At 36.3% G+C, this 15,912-nt stretch overlaps 2 protein-coding genes across 5 annotated transcripts in view; both read right to left on the bottom strand.

The window, feature by feature from the left end:
* col12a1b (collagen, type XII, alpha 1b) overlaps nucleotides 1–5,208 on the bottom strand; it is an 82,807-nt gene extending 77,599 nt beyond the window's left edge. For all 3 annotated transcript variants that reach the window (XM_053614818.1, XM_053614819.1, XM_053614821.1), the window contains exons 1-2: nucleotides 5,002–5,208; nucleotides 3,155–3,271 (exon numbers count right to left, since the gene is read on the bottom strand). In XM_053614818.1, coding sequence (XP_053470793.1) covers nucleotides 3,155–3,233 — 79 coding nt within the window. In that variant the 5' untranslated portion in view covers nucleotides 3,234–3,271; nucleotides 5,002–5,208. The remainder of the gene's footprint in view (nucleotides 1–3,154; nucleotides 3,272–5,001) is intronic.
* A 5,122-nt stretch (nucleotides 5,209–10,330) lies between these two features.
* LOC128601252 (cytochrome c oxidase subunit 7A2, mitochondrial) lies at nucleotides 10,331–15,412 on the bottom strand. Of its 2 annotated transcripts, XM_053614301.1 has the most exons (4): nucleotides 15,258–15,411; nucleotides 13,322–13,411; nucleotides 11,192–11,276; nucleotides 10,331–10,526 (listed from the first exon to the last, which is right to left on the bottom strand). In XM_053614301.1, the coding sequence occupies exons 1-4, from the start codon at nucleotides 15,381–15,383 to the stop codon at nucleotides 10,468–10,470; spliced, it is 360 nt and encodes a 119-aa protein (XP_053470276.1). In that variant the 5' UTR covers nucleotides 15,384–15,411; the 3' UTR covers nucleotides 10,331–10,467. The 2 variants fall into 2 exon arrangements, with proteins under 2 accessions (XP_053470276.1, XP_053470277.1); XM_053614302.1 differs by lacking the exons at nucleotides 10,331–10,526; nucleotides 11,192–11,276 and adding an exon at nucleotides 11,430–12,011 and having other exon boundaries at nucleotides 15,258–15,412.
* Between the last annotated feature and the right edge of the window lie 500 nt (nucleotides 15,413–15,912).

Genomic DNA, 15,912 nt, shown 5'->3' with positions numbered 1-15,912 from the left:
TCAGGCAGTGACCAGAGCCAAAGCTTGACCAGGGTAGGGACGTTAAAAATAAGATCCACCAACCTGGTTGACCAATTCAACTTTGATGATGGCTTCCATTTCTGGTCCCATTTGGGTCCGACCCAATCCTAACTTTTTGCTGGTCATTAACACAGTCGCACTTCTCTATGGCACGTCATATGTACTGTCTAGCTTATTATTTTAGAATATTTAATATATGAATATATTTATAGACAGGTAACAAATTAAAGTAAAAATCTGAATAAATGAGTGAAGAAACATGCAAAAGTGCAGAGGCTTTGATGCCGTTGAATTTGCTAGCATGGTTTAGGTCCAAATGTTCCTTTTGATAGAAGTGTCACTGTAAATCAATACTTCTGCAATCCAGTTCTTCTGACTGATCACCTTTATCCTCTGATGAAACATTTCTATCCTGATGGGAGTGGTCTCTTCCAGGATGAGTCCACCCCCATGCATAGCACAGGATGTAACTCATATTGTATGCGATGGCCTTCACAGTCCTCAGATTTCAAACCAATTGAACACCTATGGGAGATTCTGGAGTGATGTTTTAGGCAGTGCTTTCCACCACCATGATCAAAACACCAATTGAGGCAAGAATGGTGTTCATCGCTCCAGTTCATTTCCATAGACTTATAGAATCTGTGTCAAGGCACATTGAAGCTGTTATGATGGGTTGTGGCAGCCGAACACTTTACTAAAACAATTAATGTTGGTTTTTCCTTTAATGTGTTGCCCATCGGTACGAAGTATATGTTATATAGGACTGTCGGAATATATACTGGACAATTTTAGTGTCTCATTCAGTTGTGCTTCTATGTGGTATTCACACTTTTTAGATTCTCTTACGAAACAATCACTTCAGAATGACACTGAATTAGTAGGCATGTCTTTTTCATTACAATAAACCGAGTTCCAGTTTATTATATAGACCTAACATGTTTGTCCTTCAAGAAATACAGTTAGAGACTAACATATATCTCATCTTTTTCTATGCACAGGTCATTTCTCTTGTCAGCATCGATCATGCAGCTACGTTTTTGCCCCTATATTAAGAGAGATTGTCATCAATAGGGCCTTCTCATTGATCATCTGACTCCTCCTCTAATCATTGCCATCATCTCTAATAATAATTTTAAAAAAAAGTTCTTTCTAGCATATGGAACTTAATTGAATAAAAAAAAGGCACATTGCCACTGACATGCTGACATCAGACATTACTGTTTATTAACAGAGACTTTTTCTGTTTACTTGAGAAACTCAAAAAGTGAAGGCTATTTGAAAAAAAAACATATTTGTTTTGGAAAAAAATTGTATTTTTGTCTTTTTGCTCCATAAAATCTGGAAATTTGGCCACCGGATGGATGTCTAGTTGAAAGCAGTAAAAATGTTCCATTAAGTTTTCCACTGTAAACCAGTAACGGTGCACTTTGTACTTTTATGCTTTTGCAATGATGAAGTCCAGTCACTCATTTTCTGCCTTTTGGATGACTCTGAAAGCATTTCACCACATGGATTACCTGCCCTGAGTTAGACAGACTTTTAGTGAGAATGTGGCTTTCATCTGCAGGTTATGGAGATCCTTGTCTGGTATTTGTACAATTTGTATTTTTGTATTTTATAACCTAGATTTATTTAAGATGAATATAACATTGGGATGAACTAGACACACATGCTTGTCAGTCAAAGAAGGTTAATTTAGTTTTTTTCCTTATCCTCAGCCATGTTCTTGGATCAGAATCCTGGAAGAACATTCATTTTACTGGCAGATCATGTTGATATGTTGGAATGTTGAGGACGAACGTCCAGGAACTTGACTCCGATCTAGCAATTATCACCCTCAACGTCAATAAAAGGGAACAACCTCATATGTATGAGTTGTATTTTTTTTTTAAATGTAAGTCACATCATTATGTGAACTGATCTGATTTATCACAGTCTTGTTTTTGTTTTGTTTTTTAACCATAGACCAATCCTGAGCATCCTAACTATTTAATTTCAAACTTTATACTAGCACTAAATCAGTTGTATTTCCGCTTGGTGATGTTTGATTACAATTTAATTTAAAGCAATTTGTAACTGATATGCAGTCACATACAAAGTCAAAAAGATGAACACAACCAGTGTAGAATTTTGTAAATTCCCCTCCCCCATCCCTCATCTGTATTGGATTATTCTAAATAAATACAGTCATGTGAACTCCATGTTACCTTCTTCTAGTTCACTAGTGTTCCCAGTAACATTAACATTATGGAAAGTAAAATAAAAACCACTTATTTATTTTAAATTAACAGCCTGTTTTACCTTGCTTAACTAGAAAGGAAATGTAATTGAAAGCAGCCCCAGGTGTGTATATTTCCTTGGATCAGATTAAGACCAGTGTTAGCCCACAGAGTTACAACATGCAGACTTAATCTGCCGCTTAGAGCAACTACACCTTGGGTCGCTGCTTTAGTTCTAAGGTTTTCCTTTACTTTTGTGTAGGACTATGAAGCTCTTTTTATCAGAGCTTTGATCATAAAAAAACAACCGTGCTCAGTTAAATTTAGATGGGTGAAATAAGGGAGCAATAGAAAAGAAAACAAATAGTCCACATGTCAAATGCATGCTCAGATGAAGTTTTTTTTTTTAAGGCAAATATATATATGGCAAATATGACGGGTAAAAAATACCTGAAATAAAAAAGTTTCATAGACAGTATTTCATATATCATAGACAATATTTCATATATCATAGATAGTATTTCATAGGTCATAGACAGTATTTCATAGGTCATAGACAGTATTTCATAGATCATAGACAGTAATGGGCGAGAGAGAAAAAGTGAGTGAGTGAATGGGTGAGTGTGTGTATGTGTGTGTGTGAGAGAGAGAGAGAGAGAGAGAGAGAGAGATATTATAGACATGTCAGAGACAGGAGAGAAAGACAGATTAGCGCAAAAGAGAGATCATAGACATATCACAGAGAGAGGAGTGTTAGAGAAGAGAGGAAAAGAGAGCATGATGAGTAGGTAGGCAGGAGAGACAGAGAGAGAGAGAGAGAGAGAGAGAGAGAGAGCACAAAGATATTACAGAGGAGAGAATGTGAAAGTGAGAGAAAGAAAGGAAATGTTTAGTGAATCAGCTGTCTTTACCTTCACTCTGAGCCCTCACACATGAAACTATTGCCACTGCCATGAAGGCAGACGCTGCCAAACACAGCCTTCTCTTCATTTTCACTCCGTGTCTGGCTCAGCAGAGCATGAATGGACCTAAGAAATGAGCACAGCGTTACACTCTACATTCCACAATTCAAACTCACACACACTTTTTCCTACATAACCACATACAGTATTACAGATAGATTCATCTATCTGTCCCCCTCCAGGGTAGCCCCCGCCTTGTGCCCCGAGTCCCCTGGAGTAGGCTCAGGCTCCACGTGACCCTGTGTAGGATAAGCGGTACAGTATTACAGATAGATTCATCCATCCATTTTCTGTACCGCTTATCCTACACAGGGTCGCGTGGAGCCTGAGCCTACTCCAGGGGACTCGGGGCACAAGGCGGGGGTTACCCTGGAAGGGGTGCTGACCCATCTAAGGGCACAACCGCACACACATTCACACAGTACGGACAATTTGGAAATGACGGTCAGTCTACAACGCTTGTCTTTGGACTGGGGGAGGAAACTGGAGTACCCGGAGGAAACCCCCGAAGCACAGGAAGAACAAACTCCGCAGACACATGGCGGAGGCAGGAATCGAACCCCCAACCGCAGAGGTGCGAAGCAAACGTGGATGGAGGGTGGATGGAGGAAAGACCTGCGTTTTATACAACAATTCTTCAATTCTTCATATTATTTGAAATAAAATGATATCTACTAATCTTTATTTATGAGGTGCATTTTCATTTTGAGTCTTAATTCTCAGGTCTTTAAAAAAAATCAATTAACTAATTAAATCATTTAAAGTAAATAGCTATAATAAACTACAACGAAATCACTACAATTCTGAAAAAAATTAATCAAAATTATGACTGACATCATAAAATCAAATTAAATACTGCATTTTACAATCGAGGTAGTGCAAGGCTGTACGCCTAATATTCTCTCTTAAGTTCTGGAGTTAAACTATTACTTAGGGTGTGATATAAGCATGTAGTTGGATCAGTAAATTTCTTTCAAAAGATTTGTTTTACACATCAAAACTCTTGTGTGCCCTAAAAAAAGTGTTAAGCTTAAAAATATGTGTAGTGTAGACATAAGACATAAGTTATAAGCTATAAAGCATTTTGCCTTCACTTGGAAAAGTATGTTTGCATTACAACATGTAATGGGAATTCCTTTTTATTATATCAAGGTGCAACTTCACCAAGTCTCCACAATAAGCCAGGCACACACAAAAAAAAACTGCCCGAAAATCATAGAGCTTTGATCACAGATACAGAGCGCCTCCTGCTGAACACGGCACCATCCCATTAATTCTCTTAAGCACACTTTAACTCTCATTAATCTTTAGTTGACTAGGCAAAGTGCACACAGACTCTCACTGGAAATCAATAGCCAATAATTAATCAATAAAAAAGCCATTATGATTTTAAGCTCTCTGAGCTCTCTGAGCTCTCTGAGGCAATTCACAAATATAAAGTTCACAAATAAAAACAAATTGCACTTTCTTTTTCTATTTTATCGCAATTTTTTATTTTTTTATACAGTAATGTAAAACTGTGACAAGGGAATTTCCCCAGTGTGGGATCAATAAAGTTTATCTTATCTTATCTTATCTTATCTTATCTTATCTTAACAGCATAAATAAATGCAATATCAAGAATGAACTATGATTCTTTCTACTTCAAAAAAAAAAGACTTCAGTTAGTAATTCACAGAGAGTTTTGTAATTTTGGGGCTTAATTAGATGTTCTTTTAAAATAATAATAATTATTATAATAATTATAATAATAATAATAATAATAAATGAGCATTAGTGCCATAATTTGAACTCACCATTCAATTCCAGACAAAGTCCAAAAGAAAAGACTGATATATCACACAAACAGAAGAGGAAGAGAGTGGAGAGGTCTGGTGTCCCGTTTGTCCTGGTTTACTTTGGACTTGATTGCTCACAGACAGCCGAAGTGATGGAGCCTGAGGAGGAGATGGAGGAGAAGGAGGAGGAAGGTCCGCTCTCCAAATGGGCCAGGTCTGTCCTCGGGCTTCTACTTAACAGGGGGGGCGGTGATATTGAGTGTGTAAAAAAAAAAAAAAAAAAAACTCTTACGGCACCATCCTCATCATGAGAGCTGCTGGGAGGAATTCACCCTGCTGGAAACTTCTGCACACTCCTTTGATGGGGATGGAGCTCATCCATTAGAGGAGCTCAGGAATGAAGGCTGGGGTTTTACACACACACGCATACACATGCGCGCACACACACACACACACACACACACGCACGCACGCACATTTGTCTTACTCTCCTTGTGAGGACTTTCCATGGGCATAATTATTAATGCAACTAAATAATGCTATGCCTACACCTAAATCTAACGCTAACCTTAACCTCTGTTACAAAAAAAAAACTTTTGGGGTCTCATTTAGTTTAGTTAAGTTTAGTTTTAGTTTTTTGTTTTAATAAAAGCTGCAGTTTAAAAAAACACAAAAAAAATACTGGGGACATGCCAAATGTCTTCACAAGGTTAAAACTGTCAGATATTCCTATTTGGTATTTAGTCCCCACCAAGATATAAAAACATCTCTCTCTCTCTCTCTCTCTCTCTCTCTCTCTCTCTCACTCACTCACATACACACGCACACACACATACACACACACACACACACACACACACTCACAAGGAAGTTCAAGTTACATTCAAAGACTCGCATAGATATTAAACAAGACTTAGTCATTCAAAAGAAAAAAGAAAAAAACAACATTCCTTAATCTCTGTGTTCAGAGAATACGGAAGCCCTGACGTCATGGTAGTTGTTTTTTTTTTTGTTGTTGTTGTTGTTTTGTTTTTTTGTTTTTTTGTTTTTTTTTAAAAAAAGTTGTTATTTGATAGATAGATAGGTAGATAGATAGATAGATAGATAGATAGATAGATAGATTGATTGTGTGGTGCTAAATTGAAATAACTAGATACTATGGATATGCCAAAATAATAATTATTAAGTTATTAAGCTGAAATAAGGACATAATATCTGGAAATAAGCAGTTATTACATAAAAATAATGAAATATCATGTCACATGATATTTGTGTCACATGATACATGAGTAGCACATCAACATTTTTTTCACACCTTGGAGTTCGGGGCTTATTTTAGGTGGTGTTGGTACATACCTTGTGGCAATTAACTAATAAATAAGTATCATTAAGCAAGCAAGTACACAAACAAATCGACAAATAAATTGAACCTTTATGATCATAAAGTTTATGACTTTATTTTACCAAGATAGGCTACCTATTTAAAATAATATTTTTGACTTCAGGTGCTTGTGGTAGATATGTAAACATTACTTTCTTTCAAAATCCCCATATCAGTAGTCTATTTGGGGGAAAAAAAATACTGTAATTTCAGTTGTTTAAATAGTCAGTTATATCTGGATCTGTTGTTGTCTTTCTTGTCTTTAGCGCTGGATATTGTGTAACGTTATACTGGTTTATATTTATTTGTGGACGTCGCCCCCTAGCGGCCGTGCCGTGAACCACGCCTCAATGATTCGTTATTAAATAAAGTACGTATTAGATATGCGCTATAAAGCGTGTAGTTCATACTGTATTCCCTATCCTATAAAATGCACTAATCTATGTAGTGTTAAAGCATTTGGAATTCAACTTTAGTGCGTTTTGAGCATTTTTTTATTATTTAACTGTCTTACAATAGCTAATTAGCAACACACTTAAAATGTCCAGTAATCACTTGGATTCACAAAATGGCCTCCATAGCGATCTTCACACTTCTAGTGATTGTTGTTTTGTAATGTTCTGAAGCCCAAATGATTGTATATTCAACATTTAGTGCACTGGATGACATTTTTATACCCACTTACTCTTAAAAGTCTCTTAAAAATGTCACCTGTCTGTAGTTTACTCTCATTTGGCATGAGAACAAGAGGACAGGAGCATTTTCAACAACAAGAAATGACCCTGAGCAGCAAGTTATTTTACAAATGTAATATTCATATGATTGTGCAATAAAACAGATCATAGTTTTGGCGTGTTATCTGTGACATATAGCTAGATGTAAATATGTTTAGTGTTTCTCTGGTCTTTGTCAGTCTTTAGATAAATGTGTTGATTTATGTATATATGTCACACCTGACTGCTAATTATCAGGCTAGTTCAATGGTTCTGCACTATAAAATGACAAAATCCTCTTTGACACATTATCTATGTATACCATTCAAACAACATGCTTTTTTGTTGTTGTTGTTGTTGTTGCTTTTTTTAATGAACGTTACTCAATGGAACTACTATTAGCCAAATTATTATTATTTTGTGATTTGTCCTAAACTCTTAAGTGCTTGTGTGTTTGTGAATGCAGGACTTTGTGGAGGAGGAAGTATCTTTTTATTAGTTTTATTATTTTTCAGCCTTGCATGGTATGCAGTTATTATAACAAACAGGTACTGTGTTTGCCATTGGCCTAATGGGATTACTGCATGCTTGTTTCGAAATACAATTTACTAAGGTATAATAACTAGAACGTCTCTTTAAATCACGACTTAGTTTCTCATAATTGATCTATAGGCTAAAAGTAAGTAATAAAACTGAGAAAAGCCATAATAATAAAAAATTCTCATTTATATGCCTCAAATGGTTTTCTTTTTTGCAAGTGACTTTTTTAAATAAGATTAACTAATAATTAATCTTAATAAGGAAATTTTCCCAAAGTGGCTCCAGAGTTATTCTGATCTCAAGATATAATAAACTTTGCTATTTGTACTTCTGTGTAGTAATATTATTATGATGTATATTATGGTTACTTAGAAATACATGTAATATGGTCCATGTGGATATTATTGCTTAACATAATTGCTGCAGATTTGTCAGCACAAACTTCTCATTCTACTACATGATTGGATTCTGGTGACTGGAGAGACCATTGTGACTTTGTGTCATGGCTCATTGCCATGATGGAAGAAGCAGGTATGTGCCCATAAAGGGATAACAATACTCATTAAGTGTGTGTGCCAAGAATACATTCCCCACACCATTACACCAACATCACCAGCCTGAACTGTTAACTGGGTCCATGAGTCACACTGTTGGCACAACCGTCTGCCTGCTGCAGCAGAAATCGAGATTTATCAGACTACATGAGGTTTTTTCAATCTTCAGTTGTCCAGTTTCTCTTAGGCTGGACCCACTGTAGCCTCAAATTTCTGTTCTTGACTGACAGGAGTGAAACCCAAGCTCAGTGACCGTGACATGGTTATTGGTCATGGCCAGAAGTATAAAGGAAAGTTTCCATCACCATATGGAATAAATGCCACAGAGTTGGCGGCTGTTCAACTGTTGTTTCTCCTCAAAACTCAAGTGTTCAGGACAGAACAAAAACTTATTGTTCTTTTTCCTTTTCTCTTAGCTTCCGTGATCTACAGGCCGTGTTTGCAGTTCAGACATATGAGGACAAGAAACAACATCCTGGTTGTTGATACTTATTTACTAGATTTCACAGAGAACTTGATATATGATCTGTTCTATCACTTTGACCCAGAACCACATTTTCTGTTTTGTACGTCAAGGGCAGTCCCACGACATAAAACATCATCAGATTTTGACACAAGTCTTAAAAGTAGACAAAGAGAACCCAGTTAAACAAATGAGACGAAAATATTATACTTGGCCATTTATTTATTGAGGAAAATGATCCAATATTACATAGTGGAGTCGGGTGTTTTCAATTAATGAGATGACAATCAGGTGTGAGTGAGCATCCTGTTTTATTTAAAGAACAGGGATCTATCAGAGTCTGATCTTGTTTGTGGAAGTGTATCATTTCATGAGCAAAGGAGATTTTTGAGGAGTTGTTGATGCTTATCGACCTGGAAAAGGTTAAAAAACCATCTCTATAGAGTTTGAACCAATCCACAGTCAGACAGATGGAGGAAATTCAAGACCATTGTTCCCCTCCCCAGGAGTGGTCGAGCAACAAAGTTCACTCTAAGAGCAAGACATGTAATAGTCCACAAGGTTACAAAGGAAGCCAGGGTAACTTCTAAGCAACTGAAGGCCTTTCACACATTGGCTAATGTTAATATTCGGGAGTCCACCATCAGGAGAACACTGAACATCAGTGGTGTGTATGGCAGGGTTGCAAGGAGAAAGCCACTGCTCTCCAAATAGAACACTTCTGCCCTTCTGTTCAAGAACTGAATCTTAAGAGAAAGTGGGTCTTGAAGCAAGACAATGACCCTGAGCACACAAATTGTTCAACCAAATTTGGTTAAAGAAGAATAAAGTTAATGTTTTGGAATGGCCAAGTCAAAGACCTGACCTTAATCCAATAGGATTGTTGTGGAAGGACTTGAAGCAAGCAGTTCATGTGAGGAAACCCACCAACATCCCAGAGTTGAAGCTGTTCTGTACTGAGGAATGGGATTAAATTCCTCCAAGCCGATGTACAGGACTGATCAATAGTTACCGGAAATGTTTAGTTGCAGTAATTGCTGCATAAGGGGATCACACCAGATACTGAAAGAAAAAATACACATACTTTTGCCACTCACAGATACATAATGTTGGATCATTTTCCTCAGTAAATAAATGGCTAAGTATAATATTTTAGTCTCATTTGTTTAACTGGGTTCTCATCTTCTTTTAGGACTTGTGTGAAAAGCTGATGATGTTTCTGTATTTCTACATATTTATGCAGAGATACAGAAAATTCTAAGGGTTTCAAGCACCACTGTACCTGATATAATTTTCACCACCATATTCCTTTTTTTACTTCAGATATAGGGAAAACTTTATAAAATTCAGCAAACATACGTGAGTTCTTCTCATTAAGCGGTTATCCCAGACTGTATTCCCTTACTTCATTCTGGGCAGTTATGTGTACTGTTGGCCAGTATATAATAAAAACTTCATTGCAAGGGTTTGCAAGTTGTCAAGTGTCTTAAAGTTATTAAACAAATATATTTTTAATATTTTTGGCAATTTCTCTGCTGAAACTGGTAGCTGGAAAGCACTAAATTTCCTAGGAACTGAGAATGTAATACTGGGTTTACATATAAGGTGGAGTATTGTTTAAGCAAACAGAAGAAAATTATACAGTATGCTTTACTGATTATTAACAGAGTAGAAAGCACTTCAAAGAGAGGCAGAATTCATGGGAAGTAGATTTTATTGTCCACAGCTACATACATGTAGATTGGTCCCATTATGAAAGTGAATAAATATACAGCATTTAAACTCCTTAAAACATGTACAAGGCCATTTTGGCAGAAATAATTCCAGGAGTTTTTATTCCTTTTTGTGAGGGAGCGATGCCTTGACCAGCTCATATATTACAAAGACGGTTCCTAGAAAACAAAACACAGTGTCAGACTACAAATAGTACAGCAAAATATAACATAAGTTGTACCTTTATTGATCCCCCATTGGGGAAATTTCAAATATATATATATATATATATATATATATATATATATATATATATATATATATATATATATATATATATATATATATATAAGTTTTCTCCCTTGCCTAAGAGACATGGTTATGTAAGTAAAACATCTATACTCCAGCTGTCACTACTGTCCTCTGTAACTTCATTATAAAAAACAAAACTGTCAGAAAGACATGTCTTTGTACTCTATAGTAGGGGTTGGACAAACTAATCGATAATATGTTCAGTAGTTTTTGATATGTTGATATGTGGAGATGTTGACTGGTCAGGGTGGTGGATAACAGAGACAATAAAGACAGTAAAGTGTGTGGCTGCTAACTCAAGTGTGTTTGTTTTTTTTTTTAAATGTTCTTTTCTGTTGTTTAGCATTTAATAACACTAATGAAGCAGGATACATAGTGATAAATCCTGAATCATGTGCTCTAATCAAATAGATGACTAGTCTACTACTTTTTTGAATTATTAGTTGACGAGTTAAAAATGAATAGTCATGTAACCTACTCAGGAGGCTTATTGCGTGGTGGGTTTAATAAAGCTAATTTTCCATCAACATACCCAAGATGGTGAGGCCCATTGTGGTGCGGTACAGGATGGCATCACCTGCTCCACCCTTCAAATGAACTGGTATGCCATTATTCTCCTAAGAGACACCAAAATAAGAGCAGATTAGTATGAATCATGTAATCTCTTCTTAAATATATGTCACACTGTCAAGTGGCTCAATAATCACTAATCAATAATTAGTCTATACTTATTCATGGATTATTTAAATATGTTCTTTCTATCCTGTGACTTTCTTTTCATCCTTTCACCCCTGAGAAAATTCCCACCCAAAAAAAAAAAAAAAAAACACTTGAATTTAGAAAAAAAATCAATAATAATAACTCACTAGTGAGCTGATGATTTTAGTGACACATTGTGGGTGGACATTTCAGATTTTACAAGAAATAATCGCCACTAGTCGATTTTGATCCTCTAGAGAATGTTAATATGTCTAGCAATCACAAAACTATACACTAAATAATTTGCATCACTTTGTTGCTGTACAAAAGTCTTCATTGGAAGACTGTTAGAAGTTTAAAAGAAAAAAAAAGCAAATCAAAAGAAATCAGGATGATTCAATTGCCTATTATAAATCACAGCTACACCCAGAATAAAACCCCAATAGTCAAGACAAAGTGTACTCTCCAGACTACAAGCATGAATTAAAGAACTATGCTGTGTGTAAAAGCCTGCATGCTGCTACTTTTTGTAAATGTACTATATTAAAATGTCACAGTTAGGCTCAATCAGCACACCATACGCAGGTTAGTGTATTAGAGCCTTGTTCAGCTATGATATACTTATCTGTTGGACATGTTTCGAGTGCAACAACCTGAGTGTGAAGTGAACACACACAGACACGTACAGACAGACACGTACACAGACTTCTATCAGTTATATGTTTTAATGATGTGCATTTACAGCTTGACAGAATGCATGGGATTGGGATGACGCTCTTAGATCTCAGTGTGTTTTGGGCTCCTGGAGATACCGTACTCTCTGTTTGCGGTTTATTTGTATACAGTTATAGCTCATATAGCATACAAGACAATAAAATATTATAATTTATACTGCAAAGCAGTTGAATTCTCAAATCTGATCGCTTAGAAAGTGTTCATTTTCTATAACAGCAGCTCTGTTGTGAGGTGTTTTCCCCGTGATGAATGTTTATAGCTGCTATCAGTCATAACAGGAACTAAGTTGTTTCACAGGATTTCTGCAATATTAATCGTAACTATAAACAGTTAAAAAAGTATGATGTGGCATTCTGTAATGAATAACCGTGTCATTGTTGGCACAATGCTGTGATGGAAGAGAAATAAAAAAATTCAGGACAGGCTGCTTTTGGAAAAACAAATCATCTTTGGGGTGGCAAGTGAATCCGCTTTGTGGATAATAAATCAACCTAATAATCATCATAAACAGCACACCCTGTTGTGTTTTATTCCTTACATGGTGTAGTAATAATGTTTTATGTTCATATATCTCCTTTATAAAAACATCTACGCCTACTCTGCAGTGAAACTGAGGTTTAAAACTTCTGTGTAAATGGGTGAATATTAATGAAGAGAAGGAAAGTCGACTTTTAGTTCAGTTTAGTAAACTTGTAGTAGGGTCGAGTGATGATTATAATCGAACAACCAGTGACACACACATTCTTTCCTCGTGAAAAGGTAGACTATATTAGTTTCATAAAAAGGTGAAAAAGTGTTGCATCTAAAGAAGGCATGTTTGTATTATTAACGGATTTTAAAATAGTAAGAGACTTGCAGGTCATGTTAACTGTAACTCTGAGCAGCATGCACATGTTTTTAGTTCTGGGGCAACATTAACATCAGTGTCGTAAAGTGGTATTTATTTGATTCAGTGCACTAATAGCTTCACAAAGTCACATCAGTGTGTGTAAGGAAAAGGGAAAGGATGGTGACCGAACAGGGCGTGGCCACTGTGCCGGTCAGTCCTAGGGAGTTCTCAAAGACCTCCAGAGATAAAAGAAAGCTGTTCAACATAAAGAAAAAAAAACAGACACAATAGAGTGAAATGTGCATTGCGAAAGTACAGACACCGACTACCCCCCCCCACCCCCAAAATTTTGTGGACTTTCATATTATCCATTAGGCGGGAATAATCTGATCTACTCACCTGGAACAGCTTTTGCTTCTGGGGCACTTTATTCTCCACCAGCCTGCGAGCGGTACTAGTGAGCGTCCGTCGGGACAGCTGCTGAAGTGCCTGGAAACACACAGAATAGACATTTGAGCTAGTGGTTACCAGACAACAAGTAAATACGCTCAAACGTGCTCAGGAACAGGCTTATTCCGGCTGAATCAGTGTAAACAAGATTAGATCGCACATTTAGAAATATGTCAGCACTGTATACACACACACACACACATATATACACATTATATATATATATATATCTCGCTACAAGCCTCTACCTTTCCATTCTGTAGTGCATGATGGTCCATCACACCACAATTTGATTGGCAAATGCAGTCCATCATCTAGGTTATGTTACTGTACATTTGTATTTCTCTGTGTGAACGCAGTACATGAAGAAAATTATTTCACCGTCCTGTACTTGTATATGTGACAATAACGTCGGTAATCTTCTAGACCCATGGTTCTGTGAGCATAGCCCATGGGTCCTCAATGCTTTTTTTTTTTAAACGGACTATTACTCTTATTATATTTATTATTAATTTCTTCCAACTTGAACAAATTGGCAGTTTTGATACAAACTGAATGTCCTATTAGTGAAAAGCAGAAAAAACGATTGTCTGGATGAAATTAATCAGTGCTGAGAGTGCCAATGGAATTGATTTTACAGTTAAAGGTAGGGCTGGGTGAGATCACAAACATATCATATCATATCAATACACTTGAGGACATTTGTACGATAGACGATGCATATCACGATATATAATCTATATATCACGATATATAATCTGGAGTACCACCGGTCCTGTATATTTCACAGATTTCTCTGCTCTGACACCCCTCAGCTCAGGAAGGGGTGCTCATGAGTCCATTAGTTACTAGTTTTAATACTAAAACATACAGGACAGGAGGAACTCCAGGACCAGATCCTGTTTAGATTGCTGTATTTCCTTGCTCCATTTTTATTCATTCAAACTGCTGCTGCTAGATTACCCATCAGTACTAAAAAGAGGAACCATAAACTTTTTAACTTTATGGAGCTTCTCTCCCTCTTCCTTCATCTTCTTCTTCTTTTACTTCATCTACTTCATATTCTTCTTCTTTTTCTTCTTCATCTTCTTCTATTTCATATTCTTCTTCTTTGTCATCATCTTCTTCTTCTACTTCATATTCTTCATCTTCAACTACTACATCTACTTCATCTTCAACTTCTTTTACTACTTCATCTTCTTCTTCATCTTCATTTACTACTTCATCTTCTTTTTCTTCATCGTCTTCTTCTACTTCATCTTCTTTTTCTTCCTCATCTTCTTTTTCTTCATCATCATCGTCTTCTACTTCATCTTCTTTTTCTTCTTCATCATCTTCTTCTACTTCATCTTCTTTTTTTTCATCTTCATCATCTTCTTCTTCTTCTACTTCATCTTCTTCTTCAGCTCCCAAGAACCAGTTTGGGGGTTTTATTATTTCTGACTTTCTGACAGGTTTAAGCCCTCTGGCCCTCATGTTACTCTCAATCATTGACGATGTTATACAGCTCATTAACGTATAATGGCTAGACAGTTATAATGCTACAAATATTATAATAGCTACCCAAACATGGATGATACCCGTTTAAACAATTAGAGTTATTAACTTAATAAATTCAAAATGTAAAGTGACTACAATGATTTTTGTTTCCTTGTTGAACTGATTTATATTTCTTAATACTTCCTGTTTCATTATAACCCAATCATGCACTATACAGCAGGTTCATCCTGTCCTTCAAAGCCTAGCTAGTGAGCTAGCTGAGATATTACCTAGTGAAATAAATTCACTTAGCGTAGCTTGGAAACACGTTGCTTCTAAAAGTCCTTGTTTACATCCTGATTAATGCTTTCACAGCTCTTAAATATTACTTTTGGAATGAACTCACCACAACGTGTCTATACATTATCTCCTTCTCTCGCTTATTCTCTCCAGCCAAGGACACCGAGACGGAAATAGGGGTTAAATCCCAAACGACTTCCTGCTCCCTGTTTAAGGGCACTACATGCGCCATGAAAGACGCTCCTTCTGTAACCTAGTTAGTGCAGTTTAAGTCTCAACCCGAGCAATTTCGGATTGAACCGGTGTATTGAATGTGGCACAACAGTAAATTACTGCCACCTGCTGTTCTGGCATGGTACTCCAGTTTTATTTTTAATGGTTATTTTTAAAACGAGTAATATGCTACACTATAGATACTGCATTCTTGTCGATCAAGTAGCCTACCTCGAGTTTTTAGTCATATGTAGCTGCAGAACTGTCAAAGTGAAGTCATTTCTCCTGAAAATAAACTTTAAATGTACTCCAAAGTCCAGCTAAAAGCAGAAATGGTGAACTATCTTTACACTATATCATAATTATGTAATGATTATTATCCATACTTTCTATCCATACATCATTTCATTTAACTAACCTTTACATAACAACTACCTTTGGCCAGGAGTTAGCCAATTTATTAGATAACACTAGCAGAAAAAACAGCTTATTACAGTTCACTAAAGTTGATGGTTGAAATGCGTTATTCAGCCTGAACAACTTGTATA

Source organism: Ictalurus furcatus, chromosome 25 (genome assembly GCF_023375685.1).
Source record: "Ictalurus furcatus strain D&B chromosome 25, Billie_1.0, whole genome shotgun sequence".
Classification (NCBI taxonomy): domain Eukaryota; kingdom Metazoa; phylum Chordata; class Actinopteri; order Siluriformes; family Ictaluridae; genus Ictalurus; species Ictalurus furcatus.
This window is presented reverse-complemented; position numbering and strand designations above follow the sequence as displayed.